Raw genomic sequence first — 14,267 nt, 5'->3', positions numbered from 1 at the left:
AGATGGGGGGTCAGAGAGAACCCCCCAGAGGAATGGGGGGTCAGAGAGAGGCTCCCAGGTGCCCAGAGGGATGGGGGGGGTCAAAGAGAGGCCCCCAAGAGGGATGGGGGGTCAGAGAGAGGCCCCCAGGTGCCCAGAGAGATGGGGGGGGGTCAGAGAGAACCCCCCAGAGGGATGGGGGTCAGAGAGAGGTCCCCAGGTGCCCAGAGGGATGGGGGGTCAGAGAGAACCCCCCAGAGGGATGGGGGTCAGAGAAAGGCCCCCAGGTGCCCAGAGGGATGGGGGGGTCAAAGAGAGGCCCCCAAGAGGGATGGGGGGTCAGAGAAAGGCCCCCAGGTGCCCAGAGAGATGGGGGGTCAGAGAGAACCCCCCAGAGGGATGGGGGTCAGAGAGAGGTCCCCAGGTGCCCAGAGGGATGGGGGGTCAGAGAGAGGCTCCCAGGTGCCCAGAGGGATGGGGGAGTCAGAGAGAGGCCCCCAGAGGGATGGGGGGGTCAGAGAGAGGCCCCCAGGTGCCCAGAGAGATGGGGGGTCAGAGAGAACCCCCCAGAGGAATGGGGGGTCAGAGAGAGGCCCCCAGGTGCCCAGAGAGATGGGGGGTCAGAGAGAACCCCCCAGAGGGATGGGGGGTCAGAGAGAGGCTCCCAGGTGCCCAGAGGGAGGGGAGTCACAGTGTCCCCGGGACGGGAATGCCCAGGGTACCTGGTGAGGGGAGGTGGCAAAGCGATTTCCCCCAGGTAAGTGGGCTAAGTGAGGGAGAAAGGGTTTGACCCCAGGGTAGGGGGCCGGGAGAGAGGGAGCGCAGCAGGAGGCGGGGGAGGAGAAGCACGAGAGCTGGAGGGCAGAGGGGAGAGGCGCGGTAGCAAAAGGAGGAGACAAGTGTGAGCTGTGGGGGGAGGCAGAGGGAGAGGGAGTGCGGCAGGAGGCGGCGGAGGAGGAGAGCGTGAGCTGGGACAGAGATAGAGAGAGCGCGGCAGGAGGAGGAGGAGAGCGTGAGCTGGGGGGGCAGAGACAGAGGGAGCGCGGCAGGAGGAGGAGGAGGGGAAGAAGCGCGACGCAGGGACGGCAGATGCCTGGAAATAAAAATTTGATGATTGCATGCAGCGGCTGGAGAGACTCTGTCGGTGGCGGCGGCGGGGACGAGGCAGGGACAGGGGGGGCGACGGCAAAATGAAGTATCAGAAATACCTGACTGTCTTGCAGATGGCCATAGGGGTGACCGCCTCCAACAGGGGCAGTCTGATGCCCTTAAAGAGGAAGCTGTGGTGAGTAGGCACAAAATGGGCAGGAGAAAGCCAGGTTGCTGCCGGGCGCTGCATGCAGGATGATGGGGGAGCCGGCTGAACCTTGCACCTTGTCACACACGTTGCTTTGTTCCTGGGATTGGGGTCTGGGCGGAGATGAATAAACAGTGCATCCTGGGCAAGGCGCATGGACTCATGTCGGACCTACCACTGCCAGGCATTTATTGTTGTTTTGTTGCAGAAATTATGGTCCTAGTTAAAAACAGATCAGGAAATAATTTAAAAAGGGGCCCCAGATGTTTCATAGAAAACACCACAAGGGAAAGGTCATGAGGAATTATTTACCAATAGTAGTTTTTAAAAAAATCAAAGACAAATCATTATGTTCAGCCTTTTGTTGAAGGAACTGTCCATTTACCCGCTACAGTTTTCTTTTATGAAAACGTCTTGATTTTAGGAAGCACCCAACTGTAAGCCTCTCCATGGTTCAAAAGGGTAATTCTCAGAATAATAAATGTTTTGAGAAAGAAACAACAAACATTTGTCAAAATAAGATAATGGCAGCTCCTTCAGAAAGGTGCAGGGGTAGTTACAAGGAAAGTCTATTGTAGGCTACAACACAGAATATTATAGGCATGGCAGTCTGATTGTATATTTTCTTTGATTGTTTTATAGTTGTTTCTTTTATCTGTAGTATGAATAAAGCCTGACTTTGAAATGCCAACCCACTATTTTCTTGACAGGTGTGAATCTCAAAAAGGGAGGTGCAATATCTAAATATAATATTATACTTTTAATTTCAAAATATATGTATTTTTTCTTTGACATATTTCTTGTGGTTTTTGTGGTTACTAGTTGGTGAGCTAAGCTGATTTTCTAGATGAACTGACAATATGTTAAGAAAAATATATAGTACTGTAAAACTGCAATGTGGGTGAGTAGGACACCAGGAAGCATGGCAATATCCAGTCACTCTTTTGTCTTGTAAGGAACCACTGTTAACTTGATTGAAGCAGTAGGATGCATGTCATTATCAGAACAAATTATATTAAGGAGACAATCTACCTGACTGCAAAGCCAAATTTTCTGGGAAAAACATCCTAGATCTTGAATTGAAATTGCACCTTAAGAAAAAATATCTTCATAAGATTGAGAATGAGACTTGAACAGTAGTGTTCTTATGGATTCCTATCACCATGGCCATGGGTCACAGTGAAAGAGTGTAAAATGTCTGAGAAAGAAGTGCTAAGACATGCTGTTTAACAATGAGGTAGCTTTAAAATGAACTGTTATCACAAACAGCATCCTGTGACAGCACATATTTTATACTTTCTGCGGATCTTGGCATTATTTTATTTTGTCCTTATTCTCACATGGTCATCCAGAGCAGGCAATGTCAAGGCAATACATAAAACAGGGAAGCAGAATAAAATTGCTATAGGCCAACTTCATTAGATTAACATTTTACTTGATTTAAGCTTCCTTTAACAACTGTTTTCCGAAATATACTTTGCTATATTTGTTTCATAGTTTGTCTTTTTATTTCATTGCAGAAAATGTAAAATTTAGAAAACGAATTTAACATTCTGGTATTTTAAAAAGTCACTTAGGTTTATGTGAAGTATATCTAATAATCTTTCTAGCACGAATAGTGAACCTTACTATAATGTTTATAGAAAATGACATTATTTTAGTGACCTAATTTGGCAAAAACATATTCTTGTTAACTGTTAACACACAAAACCAAATATTTTCCTTGGAAAAAATATTCTTTCATGCGGTTATCTTTGATTATCCTAAGAAAACCCACTTTTGTACTGTAGACAGTGGTTTGGGTTTGATTATGTCAGAAGCATAAAGTGCTACTACCTATACTCTTCTCTCAGCAATGTCATTCCTTTTCACTTTGCTGATAGTGCATGCTGTATACAGTAATGTAGACGTCCATTTACTTCAGTGAGAATTAGATCAGCCCTATATTTCCTAGTTTTATGGTGAAATTTCCCTGCTTTCCGAGGGACAGGTAAGACATATAGTGGGTCCTAAATGAGGAACAGACATTTGTTTGTTGAAAGAAAAATATGCTATGTACCCAATGTCATTTGAGTTAGGTTGTTGATGGTCCGGGTGAAAGGATCAGACAAAAACATGTTGCTTTTTTCTGTATAAGAATTTGTGCCAATTACTTAAATCCTTATATTTTACATCTTTAGATTAGTGTTTCAAATTGTTATCTCCCTATCAGTGGGTGACAGTGGGGAACTGTGGGTTTCAACTTTGCATTAGGAGCCTGAGTAGGGTCCATATGAGATTGTCTCTGTGGGTATGTGTCTGTGGGTGAAATAGTAATTTCCGCTATATTTAAAGGTATGCTTAAGTGGTATTTGTAATTAAGATTTTATTGTGATTTAAGTTTAGGTTTTTTTTCAAATCATATATAAAGCTTTGTTTTTGTGAAATAAATATATTAATTTTTATTATGTAAATCAATGCAATATATTACAAAAATGCAAAGCAAAAGGTACATACCACATATCATCAATAGTTTCTAACCTGATGTACAGAAAGAAAATGTATAAATCAGATTAGTTCATACTTTTAATATGGTCAAATGGTAGCATATTCTTCAAGTTTATAAAAATGAGAATTTCAGTATTCTTTTTTTCCCAGGCAGATTCAGAAGTTGTTTTATATGTTAGTACATACTGTAAGTGCAAGCAAAATAAATCATTTGATAAAAAAGGTTTAAAATATTTATCTTTTGTTTGTGGAGATAATCCACCTGAATCCTACTGAATGAAAATGAAAAAGGTAGCAGCAATTGTTTATTTCTTTATAGAGCATCTGCCACTCTAATTTCCTCCCACTCTCCCCCGCATAAAAAATTGTAAGTCCTGTTTTGTGAAACACAAAAAGCACAACTACAAGATCAAAACAAAAGAGATGGATGCTGGATATCTCATGGGATGGGTAATTGGCTATAGAAACATTCATCTCTAGGATGCCAGTTCAAACCCAGTCTATGTTATCATTGTCTGACAGTTGTTTCCATTTCATATCTATTTAGTAGGCTATATTAAGTGAGTCGGATGTTCCCAGTCTTATTCCCAGGTGGCAAAACCGCCATCATACTTGGCAGTAATTAGCAGAGAGGCTAAAAAGTGACTAAACTCTTTCCTGAGAGAGGTCCCTCTGTCCAGGTCAGAGCTGAGGCAGTGAGGGAAGCTTGCAGTACTGCTGCCTGTGTTTCACCTGTTTTGTGAATAAAGGCCTTCACTTCCCAAGTTGTCAGCTGGCACATTTTATGAGCATGAAATTCACTTTCTATAAAATAAACTATTATTTGCTACATTACATTTAAAATTACGGTTGCAGATGTGCACTTTTAAGACTTTCCAGTAGAACTACTGCTTTCAAATTTGAATAGGATTGTGGGTATGGAGAATTGTGAATCCTTTATTTTGACATTGAACCTTGGCTATACCAGCTGTTAAAGAACAGAACTACAAATCTGAGATGTGGTAATCACACAGAGAAAATTATGTCAGTCTCTTTAACCTTGGTAAGACAACCCAGGATTTTTACTGTCAACATCAGCTTATAGTTGGTTTGGGTTTTTTTAAGGTAGAGTGCAGCATGAATTAACACACCTGCTAAATTACTTAAGGAAAATAAACTACTGATGTGTAAGAATCTTAAAACAGTAGGCCAAAGTCAATATTTACTGAAATCCCAATACCTGCAAGCGAAATGTATTGTAAAATAGATGATGTCATGTAATTAATACATGTAATTTCCTACTAAACTGGGAGTAAGGTTTTAAGTAAGGTTTTTTAATGTCTAGACTTTAAAGGCCTTTCAATGGAGAGACAATTTCTGTAAGAAATATATGTGAAATCAGGAGAGGATTTTAGTGCGAAAAATAAATCACAGTCTGTGAGAGTTCTAAAAGAATCTTCCATCTTCTTTGTTTCGTCTTGATCCTGCTCCCACTTAAATCAGTGTTAGGACTTCTGTTGACTTCAATGGTGCAGGAATGAACTCTTTGCGAGAACGCTCAGAAAACAAGATATAACATTCTGTCAATTGTATCCAGATTATTATGGCAATTGTTAAGACAAATGTGGGTAGTGTAAATATGAGACTTTTGTATATGTTTTGTGGTTGTCTGAGGTGACCCATAGTTTAAAGAAAAATATGTAATGTATCAGATTGAAGAAATTACAGATACATTGCTTCCACAAGGTAATTTTCCCCCTGCCCATGGTTTGGGGCTATTATTAACAAGACATATGAATAACTGGGACATAATGATTCATTTAGAGCTTGATCATACACAGTGCTGAACATTCTGGTTCCAATCCAGCATAGAACTTAAGCACCTACTTCATTTCAAGCACGGTAGTCTAACTGAAGTCAGTGGGGAGCTATCCACATGTTTAAAGTTAAGTACATGCATAAGTGCTTTGCTGTATTAGAATGTTCAGCATCTTGAAGAGCAAGATCAAGCCTTTATAAAAGGATGCATGTGGTGTCATGGCAAACCTGTGAGGAAGTTTGCACAGCAGCAGCTGCCTGCACAATGCCTGGTTTTTTAGTCTTTTTTTCATGAAAATCAAATTGGCCCTATCACTCATCATTTAAAAACAAATACTACTGCAATATGGAATGGCTTTCAAGTCTTCTCAGGGTAATCAGTAGGAATGAATGTTAGCCCTTCCTGTCTTTTGTTGATATCATTGATCATGTTCAAGTGAGTCCTACTCAGTGATGAGCTGCCAAAATCTTAACAACGGGTTCCCTCCTCACCCTACGAGGGGGTCGTTGCCGCCCCCTGCCCCCCGGGACTCCTGCCCCACCCAACCCCCCCACGTTCCTCGATGCCCCCCCGGACCCCTGCCCCATCCACCCCCCTCCTCTGTCCCCTGACTGCCCCCAGAACTGGGCAGGAGGGTCTCGTGGGCCACCGTAGTGGGTGCCCACCCCACCCCTAAGAGCCAGAGGCACCTGCCAGGGGGCGAGGTGGGGAGTCCCGGAGGTGCTTACCTGGGGCAGCTCCCAGGAAGCATCCGGCAGGTCCCTCTGGCTCCTAGGGGCGGGGGGGCATAGCTGGGGGGGAGCAGGGGGAGCGGCCACTCCCCCACTGATCACATCAAAAGTGGCGCCTTAGGCACCGACTCCATGGGTGCTCCAGCCCCGGAGCACCCATGGGGAAAATTTGGTGGGTGCAGAGCACCCACCGCACCCTGCGCCTGCCCCCAGATCACCTCACCTCCGCTCCACCTCCTCCGCTGAAGGCGCTGCCCTGCTCTGCTTCTCTGCCCTCCCCCCCGCCCCCCAGCTTCCCGCGAATCAGCTGTTCGGTGGGAAGCCTGGGGGGGCTGAGAAGCAGGCGGCGGCTTCACACTCAGGCTAAGGGTGGTGGAGGTGAGCTGGGGGGGGGGTGCGGGTGGCCCTCCTTGCACCCTCCCCCCCAGCTCACCTCCTCCTCCTTGGGCCTGAGCAGGAAGCGGCGGCCTGCTTCTCAGCCTGCCCCAGCTTCCCGCGTGAACAGCTGATTCGCGGGAAGCCTAGGGGGGCAGAGAAGCAGGCGGCAGCTTCACACTCAGCCCGAGGGTGGCAGAGGTGAGCTGTGGCGGGGAGCGGTTCCCCTGTGCGCCCCCCCACCCCCGGGTTACCTGCTGCGGCGCGGGTGGCCCTCCTCGTGCCCCCCTGCCCCAGCTCACCTCTGCCTCCCTGGGCCTGAGCGGGAAGCTGCAGCCTGCTTCTCAGCCTGGCCCAGCTTCCCGCGTGAACAGCTGATTCGCGGGAAGCCTGGGGGGGCGAAGAAGCAGAGCGGGGCGGCGTGTTCAGGGGAGGAGGCGGAGCGGAGATAAGCTGGGGCCGGGAGTGGGGCGGGGAGCTGCTGGTGCGTGCTCTGCACCCACCAAATTTTCCCCTTGGGTGCTCCAGGGCTGGAGCACCCATGGAGTCGGTGCCTAAGGCGCCACTTTTGGCTGGTTAAATTTAGAAGCCCTTTTAGAACCGGTTGTTCCTCGCGGAACAACCGGTTCTAAAAGGGCATCTAAATTTAACAACCGGTTCTAGCGAACTGGCTCCAGCTCACCACTGGTCCTACTGACATCATCACTTCTTTTTTTAGCAGTGGGGAAGCTTGGCTTCCAATGTCAAGCTACTAAAGTTTCAAGTACTCATAGTATAGTGAGAAAACAGATATAAGTCCTATCAACTTAAGATTCTGAATTTTTAATTTTTTTCTCTTCTGGTATTGCTTATTGTGAAAATATTCAGTTACTGTGTGACCTTCAACGGAACATTAACTGTAGTGACTTTAAATATTGTTTTTCAGAGGAGCATCAGTAGGAATATACACAAAATGTGAAAATGTAAATGTCTTTATTCCATACTTTTCTGAGTGAACTGTTACCACCAATAAGAGAAATAACATTTAACTTTGTTCAACACCTTGCAGGGCAAGATCAAGCCTTTATTGAAGGATACATGTGGTGTTATGGCAAACGTGTGAGGAAGTTTGCACAGCAGCAGCTGCCTACACAATGCCTGGTTCTAATATATGTTATTAGTCTTTATTGAAGGATTCATGTGGGGTTATGGCAAACATGTAGTGAAGTTTGCAACAACAGTAGTCAGCAATAAGAGAAATAACATTTAAGTTGTATTTATAAGATTAAATTTGTACTTAAATATTGTATTGAAATTCTGTAATTACTCCAGTCGCATAACATTCCCACTGAAAGTAAACTTGAGTAGGCCATTCAAAGTCTGTAACACTAGTTAAATAGGAAGAAGAGCTGCCTTGGAAATTGTGTTAAATTTTGAAATACTATTAAATGTAACTGACATGAATAGAACACATTTTGAAATTAGTCCAGTTTGTTTCAGCCAAAATTTATCTGTGACACTGAATGTTTTTAACTCTTTGTAGCACAAGCAAGAAATTAAACAGCAATGCACGTTTTAGTGCATAATATGTATACATTTTATTGGATAATATTTAATAACTGTGTTTATTCTTTTACTGTGTGTTGTCAACAAAGCAAACCTATATCTAAGTTGTTATTGTTCTTGCAGCATGTAGAAAAACTGCTGAATGTTTTGGCCTTTTCTGAAAGCTATAATATCATGCATTATAAATAGTTTAGGTAATTTTTTGAACATACATTCTACCTAGTTATGTTATGTCTTAAGTTGTCTCTTGATAGATGGATTACTCATGAGTCAGTGAAGTTTGGTATCTTGTTAGGTTAGCAGATTTGCTATAAGTGAATGGAACAAGATCCCTAAAATATATTACATACTTGACTTTATTTAGTTTCTAGAAAAATAATTTAGATAGATTTACAAAAATACATTTTCTGATCAATGGGAATGAAATTTACAAAGATACAATATCCCATCAGGGACTAGTCAACGTCGAAGTCAAATAGACTGTTTTTCTGAGTAAGGATTATGGATGCTAAGTAAGGTTTGCAGGCTCAAATTGAGGTTTTCAGATTAGTCAGAATTTAAACAGCATAGTTTTTCAAAAGTTACTAGTTTGATTTTTCAGTGCCTTAGGTTGCCCAAGCTGAACCTTATTAAAAGGACCTGATTTTCAGGAAATACCAAACACACACTCTCTCTGAAAATCAGGCCTGTTCAAAGTGTTTCAAACGGGGCACTCAGAATCACTAGTCACTTTTGAAAATCTTGACTATTTCTAATGTATCTAAATCCACTAGAGTGCTTTGAAAATCTCTTCTTCAGGCCCTAAGACAAGAGCCCTTAAACTAGCGGTACTACAGTAATGTACTACAAATTTTTTAACAAAAACAAAAATTTTACACAAATTTCCCCCCTTTAGCTTATGATAAATCCCATATGCCAGAGATAAATGTGTTTAAAGACAGGGATTAAATAATTTGTTTGTTTTTCTAGTTTTAAACAAAAGTGATTTCTCATAACTAAAGGGGGAGGTAACAGCACGCATCAACTTGTATTATGTTTATTTGCTGTAAATGTTTAGATTATAAATGGGTTTCCCCTCTCTCATTAGTGGGGTTGAAATTGGATGTGTTTTGAGAAAGGCCAGAAGAATAGAAAGTGACCCTCCTAGAGACTTGTGATGAAGCAAAGAAACTGCCCACCACAGCATGGGTTAAAGAGAGCCTTTGGGCAGAGCTAGTCCCACCTTGTTATACTTGCAGCCAATGCCAGATCTGGAGGGGGGAGAAAAGAAGAGAACCTGTCTTAGTTTGGGCCTGACTGGTGGAAAGATGAGAGCTAGCTGCCTCCTTACCTGAGAGAAAGGGTCACTAGCCTGCCAGCCAAGGCAGCCACCTGGGAGTGCATACTGTCTCCCAAGGGAGACTGAAGGAGACATAGGAGCCTCTGGCACCTGAGTGGAGCCCAGAGGTATTGCGGGGTTTGGCCTCACCAACTTGCCGCTGCCCACCCAAAGGAGCCTGGGACTGTGCCAGGATACAACCCAAGATCCATGAGAGGGCACTGTGGGAGGCAAGCCCCCCAGTGAACTGGACTAGAAGGGCCATTCCCCAAACTGAAGACACAGAGGGAGGAAGTACCCCAGGGCAGTGGATTTAGACTCCCCACTGGGAGGGCTCCCCTTGTTCAGGGGTTGATGCACACTGGGTCTGGGCTGGGAGCTGGTGGAGAGGGAGGGCCTGGGTTCTCCTCCCCCTTCCCTACCTTGAAGACTAAGGCTCCTCAACCAAGAGGGCTGAAAGCCAAGTACTCCAACCACTAGGCTCACTGGTCCTCCAAAACTCCTGTTATAGCACTCCATCTTTTGTTTAAATCTATGGTGAGTAGATATATGGGAAAAAGTGAAACTTCTATCCCCTTATCTGCTAGGAATTTTATGTTTCTTCTCCTTTGCCAGAGCCTCCTGTCTGTGACAAGGTGGAAGAAGGAAAGAGGTATCCAGGGTTGCTAGGTCTCATGATTTTATTGTGCTTCTTGTGACTTTTTGCAATTGTCATAAAGTGCCAGCTGTTGGAATCATAAGATTGCATGAGAGTCTGTGTTCCTTTTTTAAAAAAAAAGTAAGTTTCTAGCCCTCATGACTGCAAAGGAAGGCTTGAAAACGTAAGCAAGTGTACCCTAAAGACTCAAAAGTCAGAAGGCAAATAAATGTACTCAACTTTTTTTAAAAATCTCATGATTTTGGGAGGCCAGACTCGTGGTTTTTGAATATCTGTTTCTCTCCTCCAACTTTACAGCCTCCATTTTCTGAGTCCTTCCTTGTGACTAAGGCTGGTGGATGCCTCTGCTACTACAACAATATTGAACTGACTTGATTCTGAGAGTTTCACGACTGCACACAGAATTCTGAATAGCAGCAGTGAAATGGACAAGTCACTCTGTTATTGTTTCTGCTTGGTAAAGTTATTGCTTGAGCAGTAGCAAAGGCAATAGAACTGTCTGCTGTAGATTCAGGCAGACCACACTGGACTGATTTACATTTGTTTCACACTTACAAGGTCATCTTCTCAACCATAAATGCAAAAACATATTTTAAAAGTGATAACTTAAATTCTACAGAAATTAGTGGCTTAGCCTGCCTTTCCTTCCCCACTGCTGCGCACCATGCAAAGCTTCTCCCCTCCACTGCCAACTGCAGAGTGGCTTTTTAATTACTTGATTAAATATTATTTTGTTTTCTGTAGAGGGAGGGGGTGAAATGAGAGGCTTTATAAAGGATAGGGGGCATCCTCTTCTAGAGATTCTTTTTAACAATACTTGGCGCAATCTGAGATCTCCAGACGTAAAAACTGACTTTTCAGATTCATTTTTGTAAACTCCAGAGTTAAGGAATCTCTGACAGGGATTCTTTAGCATTATGCAGTGGGGAATGGACTCCATCAAAGTCAGCAAATTATGCTCCTCCCTTTAAGTTAACAGAATTTTAACAAGGGACTTCCAAATGTCCCAGAAAGCCCCTTCCAACACATCCTTTTTTAATGTTCAATTAAAAACAACATATGACCTTGATTGAACCTATTTGTTATTTTTATATGCGCTCTTTCATTGAGGTTGAATGCTTTTTAAAAATACAGAGGAAATGCTCAGTATGAGCCAGTACTGCAGCCAGTGGATTAAAAAAAATAGAATTTATAGTAATTTAAATGTATAGCAAAGGGGCCTAGCACAGGTGCTTTTAAAATGGGAGCTACATCTCAAAAATAGTGCACATCACCCACTTAAAATATTTTAACATGATATAAGGAAGGAGGGAATTAAGACAAAAGTATTCAGCATTAAATTGACTTCTCTTGAGGTGAACACGAAAATTTATTAGCTACCCTTTCAATAACAAATTATAACTATTTTAGCCTGAGGAAGAAACGTCTAAACTCATCTAAAACACATGTGCCTCCAGCTTGGCTCTGCAGTCTCTTCCAACTAACAATACTAAAAAAAAATTTTTTTAAATTATATTTTCAAGGGCAATAACAATACACTGTATGTAATAAATCCTATGTACCAAACAACTACACATAACTCAGTAATATTTACTACTGTTTTTTTTCAAATGATGTAACGGATATGAAAATTTAAAGGCTCTCTGTTCACGTATCAGTTTCTTTGTTTGTAATTATTTCCTCTCCCTCCCCACAAAACAAATGCCTCTCTCTCCTAAGAAGGAGTTTGGATTTTTTCCCTCCTAACCAAGAAGAAGCCCAGCTCCAGGAGCCAAGCAGAGCCCATGGGCATATTTTTTCCCCACTGAGGGGGAGCCAAGCTCAAGGAGTCCTGTGGAGCCAATCTTATTTTGAACATCAGCACAATCTACTGTGAGCAGCATCTCATTTTCATGATTTGCATGTGCGGAGCTTGAAAAAGAACTCCCACCTTTTTTCCCCAGTTCCACTCATGAGCAGAGCACTTAAGCACATGATAAATACACTAACTCCAAACAAATTAACTAAAAGTTAAGCAAACACTTAAGTGCTTTTTTGAACAGGGATCTTAATAACTGACTGTACAGGGAAAACAACAAATTGGCTACCCAAAGTGCTGTCAAATGCAAAAAGTAACTCTGAAAATTTTTTCAGCTATATTAATCTTAGGTGCCGTTTATAACTATAATTGGAAAAACATTTTTAGACACATGAATGTTCATGTTAAATGTTTTTAATGTTGTAGACTGAAGAGCTCTGTGTACCTCAAAAGGTTTTGTCTTTCACCAACAGAGGTTGGTCCAATAAAAGATATTACCTAACTCACCTTGTCGCTGATTATTCTAGTTATTAAAGTGCTCTCTTTCTTTTTGGTCCATTTCTGATTATGTCTTTTAACTTCCTTTTCCAAAACTTGGTCAGGTTGACTAGTGGCTTACCTCACATTTCAAAATTTGACCTCACACAGGATTTAACACATTTGGCTAACTGTTAAACAGGTTAGTTTAAAGTCATTAACAGCTCCCAACAAGCAACTTGAAATGTGAATCACTTATTCATAGTACTGTACTGCAGTTGCAGATTCAGTTTAGACTACCTGCATGTTAATTGACTTTGTAAGTATAGCTCGTGTATTTCCCTAATCTATTATCTTTATAATCTAATAGATCCCATTAATTTCAAAATCCATTAGTAGTGGCAGAGTCATTAACATTCACAAAATGGAAAAAGTTAGAAAGACAATGGCATGCACATGTATGGTTGGTAATCTGTCGAAGTCACTGGGAGCCATGATCCTGTATCAGAAGGCTGAATTTTCCTCAAAATTGTCAGAAAAAGAAATTCTATTAAGATCCATTTCATTCTTCTGACAACATTTAATAAAAGTATTATTCTATTTATTATAAGTATTTCTATGGCACCCATTATGTTAGCATCTAAAAGCTTTAATTATTGTTTAGCATTGAGAATGTGTGTGGTGCTTATTGGGTGAAAACTTGGTTTTCTAGTCAGACTCATCACTTGTTTAGATTTACACTGTTTGTGCCTTACAATATGTCTTCATTTAAACAAGTGTTTGAGATTTCTGAAAATCTTATACATAATTGTTTTTATTTGGCAGGGTAACTCCATCATCTGAAAATCCGAATGGTGCTACTTGTAGTGTGAGTCAAGGAAAACCTTCTTTAAGAAGAATAAAAGGGAGAATACATAGAAGCAAAAGTCTTGATAGTATTGATTTCTGTGAGTTCAATGTAAGTATATATATCCATTGCATTTATCCTAGCTGAAGTTTCTGAGAACCCTTGCGATCAACAAGGAGGATGGTTAAGGTTTGTCCTTTTTTGGTTTATTAGATTTGACATATTTGTCAAAATTCAACAGGTTATTATATTAAAACTTAGTGATGTTACAAGCCAAACCCTGTGCTAGAGGGTTTTTGCAGCGTGGATGTTACTTGTATAATTAGTGATCAACAATTACAGTTGATTTTTTGAGAAATCGTAAGTATTACAAATTAAAATATCAAATTTTAACATTGTTTCCCAAAGATTAGACATGTGTGGAAGTGGAGGCAAAGTAATGTTGGCACACATACATCTATGTGATTATTATCACATTTCCAAATAGGCGAAAATGCAAGATGTTTTAGGATTGCATTTTCATATTTAGAGTTGGGAAGTTGTACTCTTAAGAAAAGCATATGATTTCAAAAGAAGTTACTTAATTGTGTCCATAGTGTATGAATACTATGTAATTCTAGAGAAAAGAAATGTTTTTAAAATGTGTACATGTGTATATAACATCTAATTTAGAAAAAGAGCAGATAACTTCTATTTTAATTAAGCAGTACTGTTATACTGTTATTTGGTTATTTTTGTCTGGAGTATTAGATCTTCTGATTGTGAAAAAATAGCTTCAGCAAATTTAACATCTTTGTAGTTTTAATAGACTTGAATATGTGATGTTGAAAGGGATATCTGAAATGAGGAAATTAGTGAGCTTTTTGGGTTTTTTTATTAATGTATATTGATAAAATATTGGAGTATTTCTGAATGCACTTCGATGAAGTGTAGCTCATACATGTACATATTTTAGGG

General features: G+C 41.6%; 1 protein-coding gene across 6 annotated transcripts in view; it reads left to right on the top strand.

Moving 5' to 3' along the window:
* Positions 1 to 1,097: 1,097 nt before the first annotated feature.
* Positions 1,098 to 14,267, top strand: part of TJP1 (tight junction protein 1) — a gene marked incomplete at its 5' end in the record, with an annotated part of 307,681 nt that continues 294,511 nt past the window's right edge. For 4 of the 6 annotated variants that reach the window (XM_084642446.1, XM_084642444.1, XM_084642443.1 and 1 more), the window contains 2 exons: positions 1,098 to 1,264; positions 13,289 to 13,421. In XM_084642446.1, coding sequence (XP_084498572.1) covers positions 1,098 to 1,264; positions 13,289 to 13,421 — 300 coding nt within the window. The remainder of the gene's footprint in view (positions 1,265 to 13,288; positions 13,422 to 14,267) is intronic. The other 2 variants (XM_084642451.1, XM_084642450.1) reach the window with 1 other exon arrangement.

The sequence above is a fragment of the Lepidochelys olivacea genome (assembly GCF_965140295.1).
Source record: "Lepidochelys olivacea isolate rLepOli2 genome assembly, chromosome: 10".
Lineage (NCBI taxonomy): Eukaryota > Metazoa > Chordata > Testudines > Cheloniidae > Lepidochelys > Lepidochelys olivacea.
Note: the sequence above shows the minus strand (reverse complement) of the source record. Positions and strands in the feature narration are given on the sequence as shown.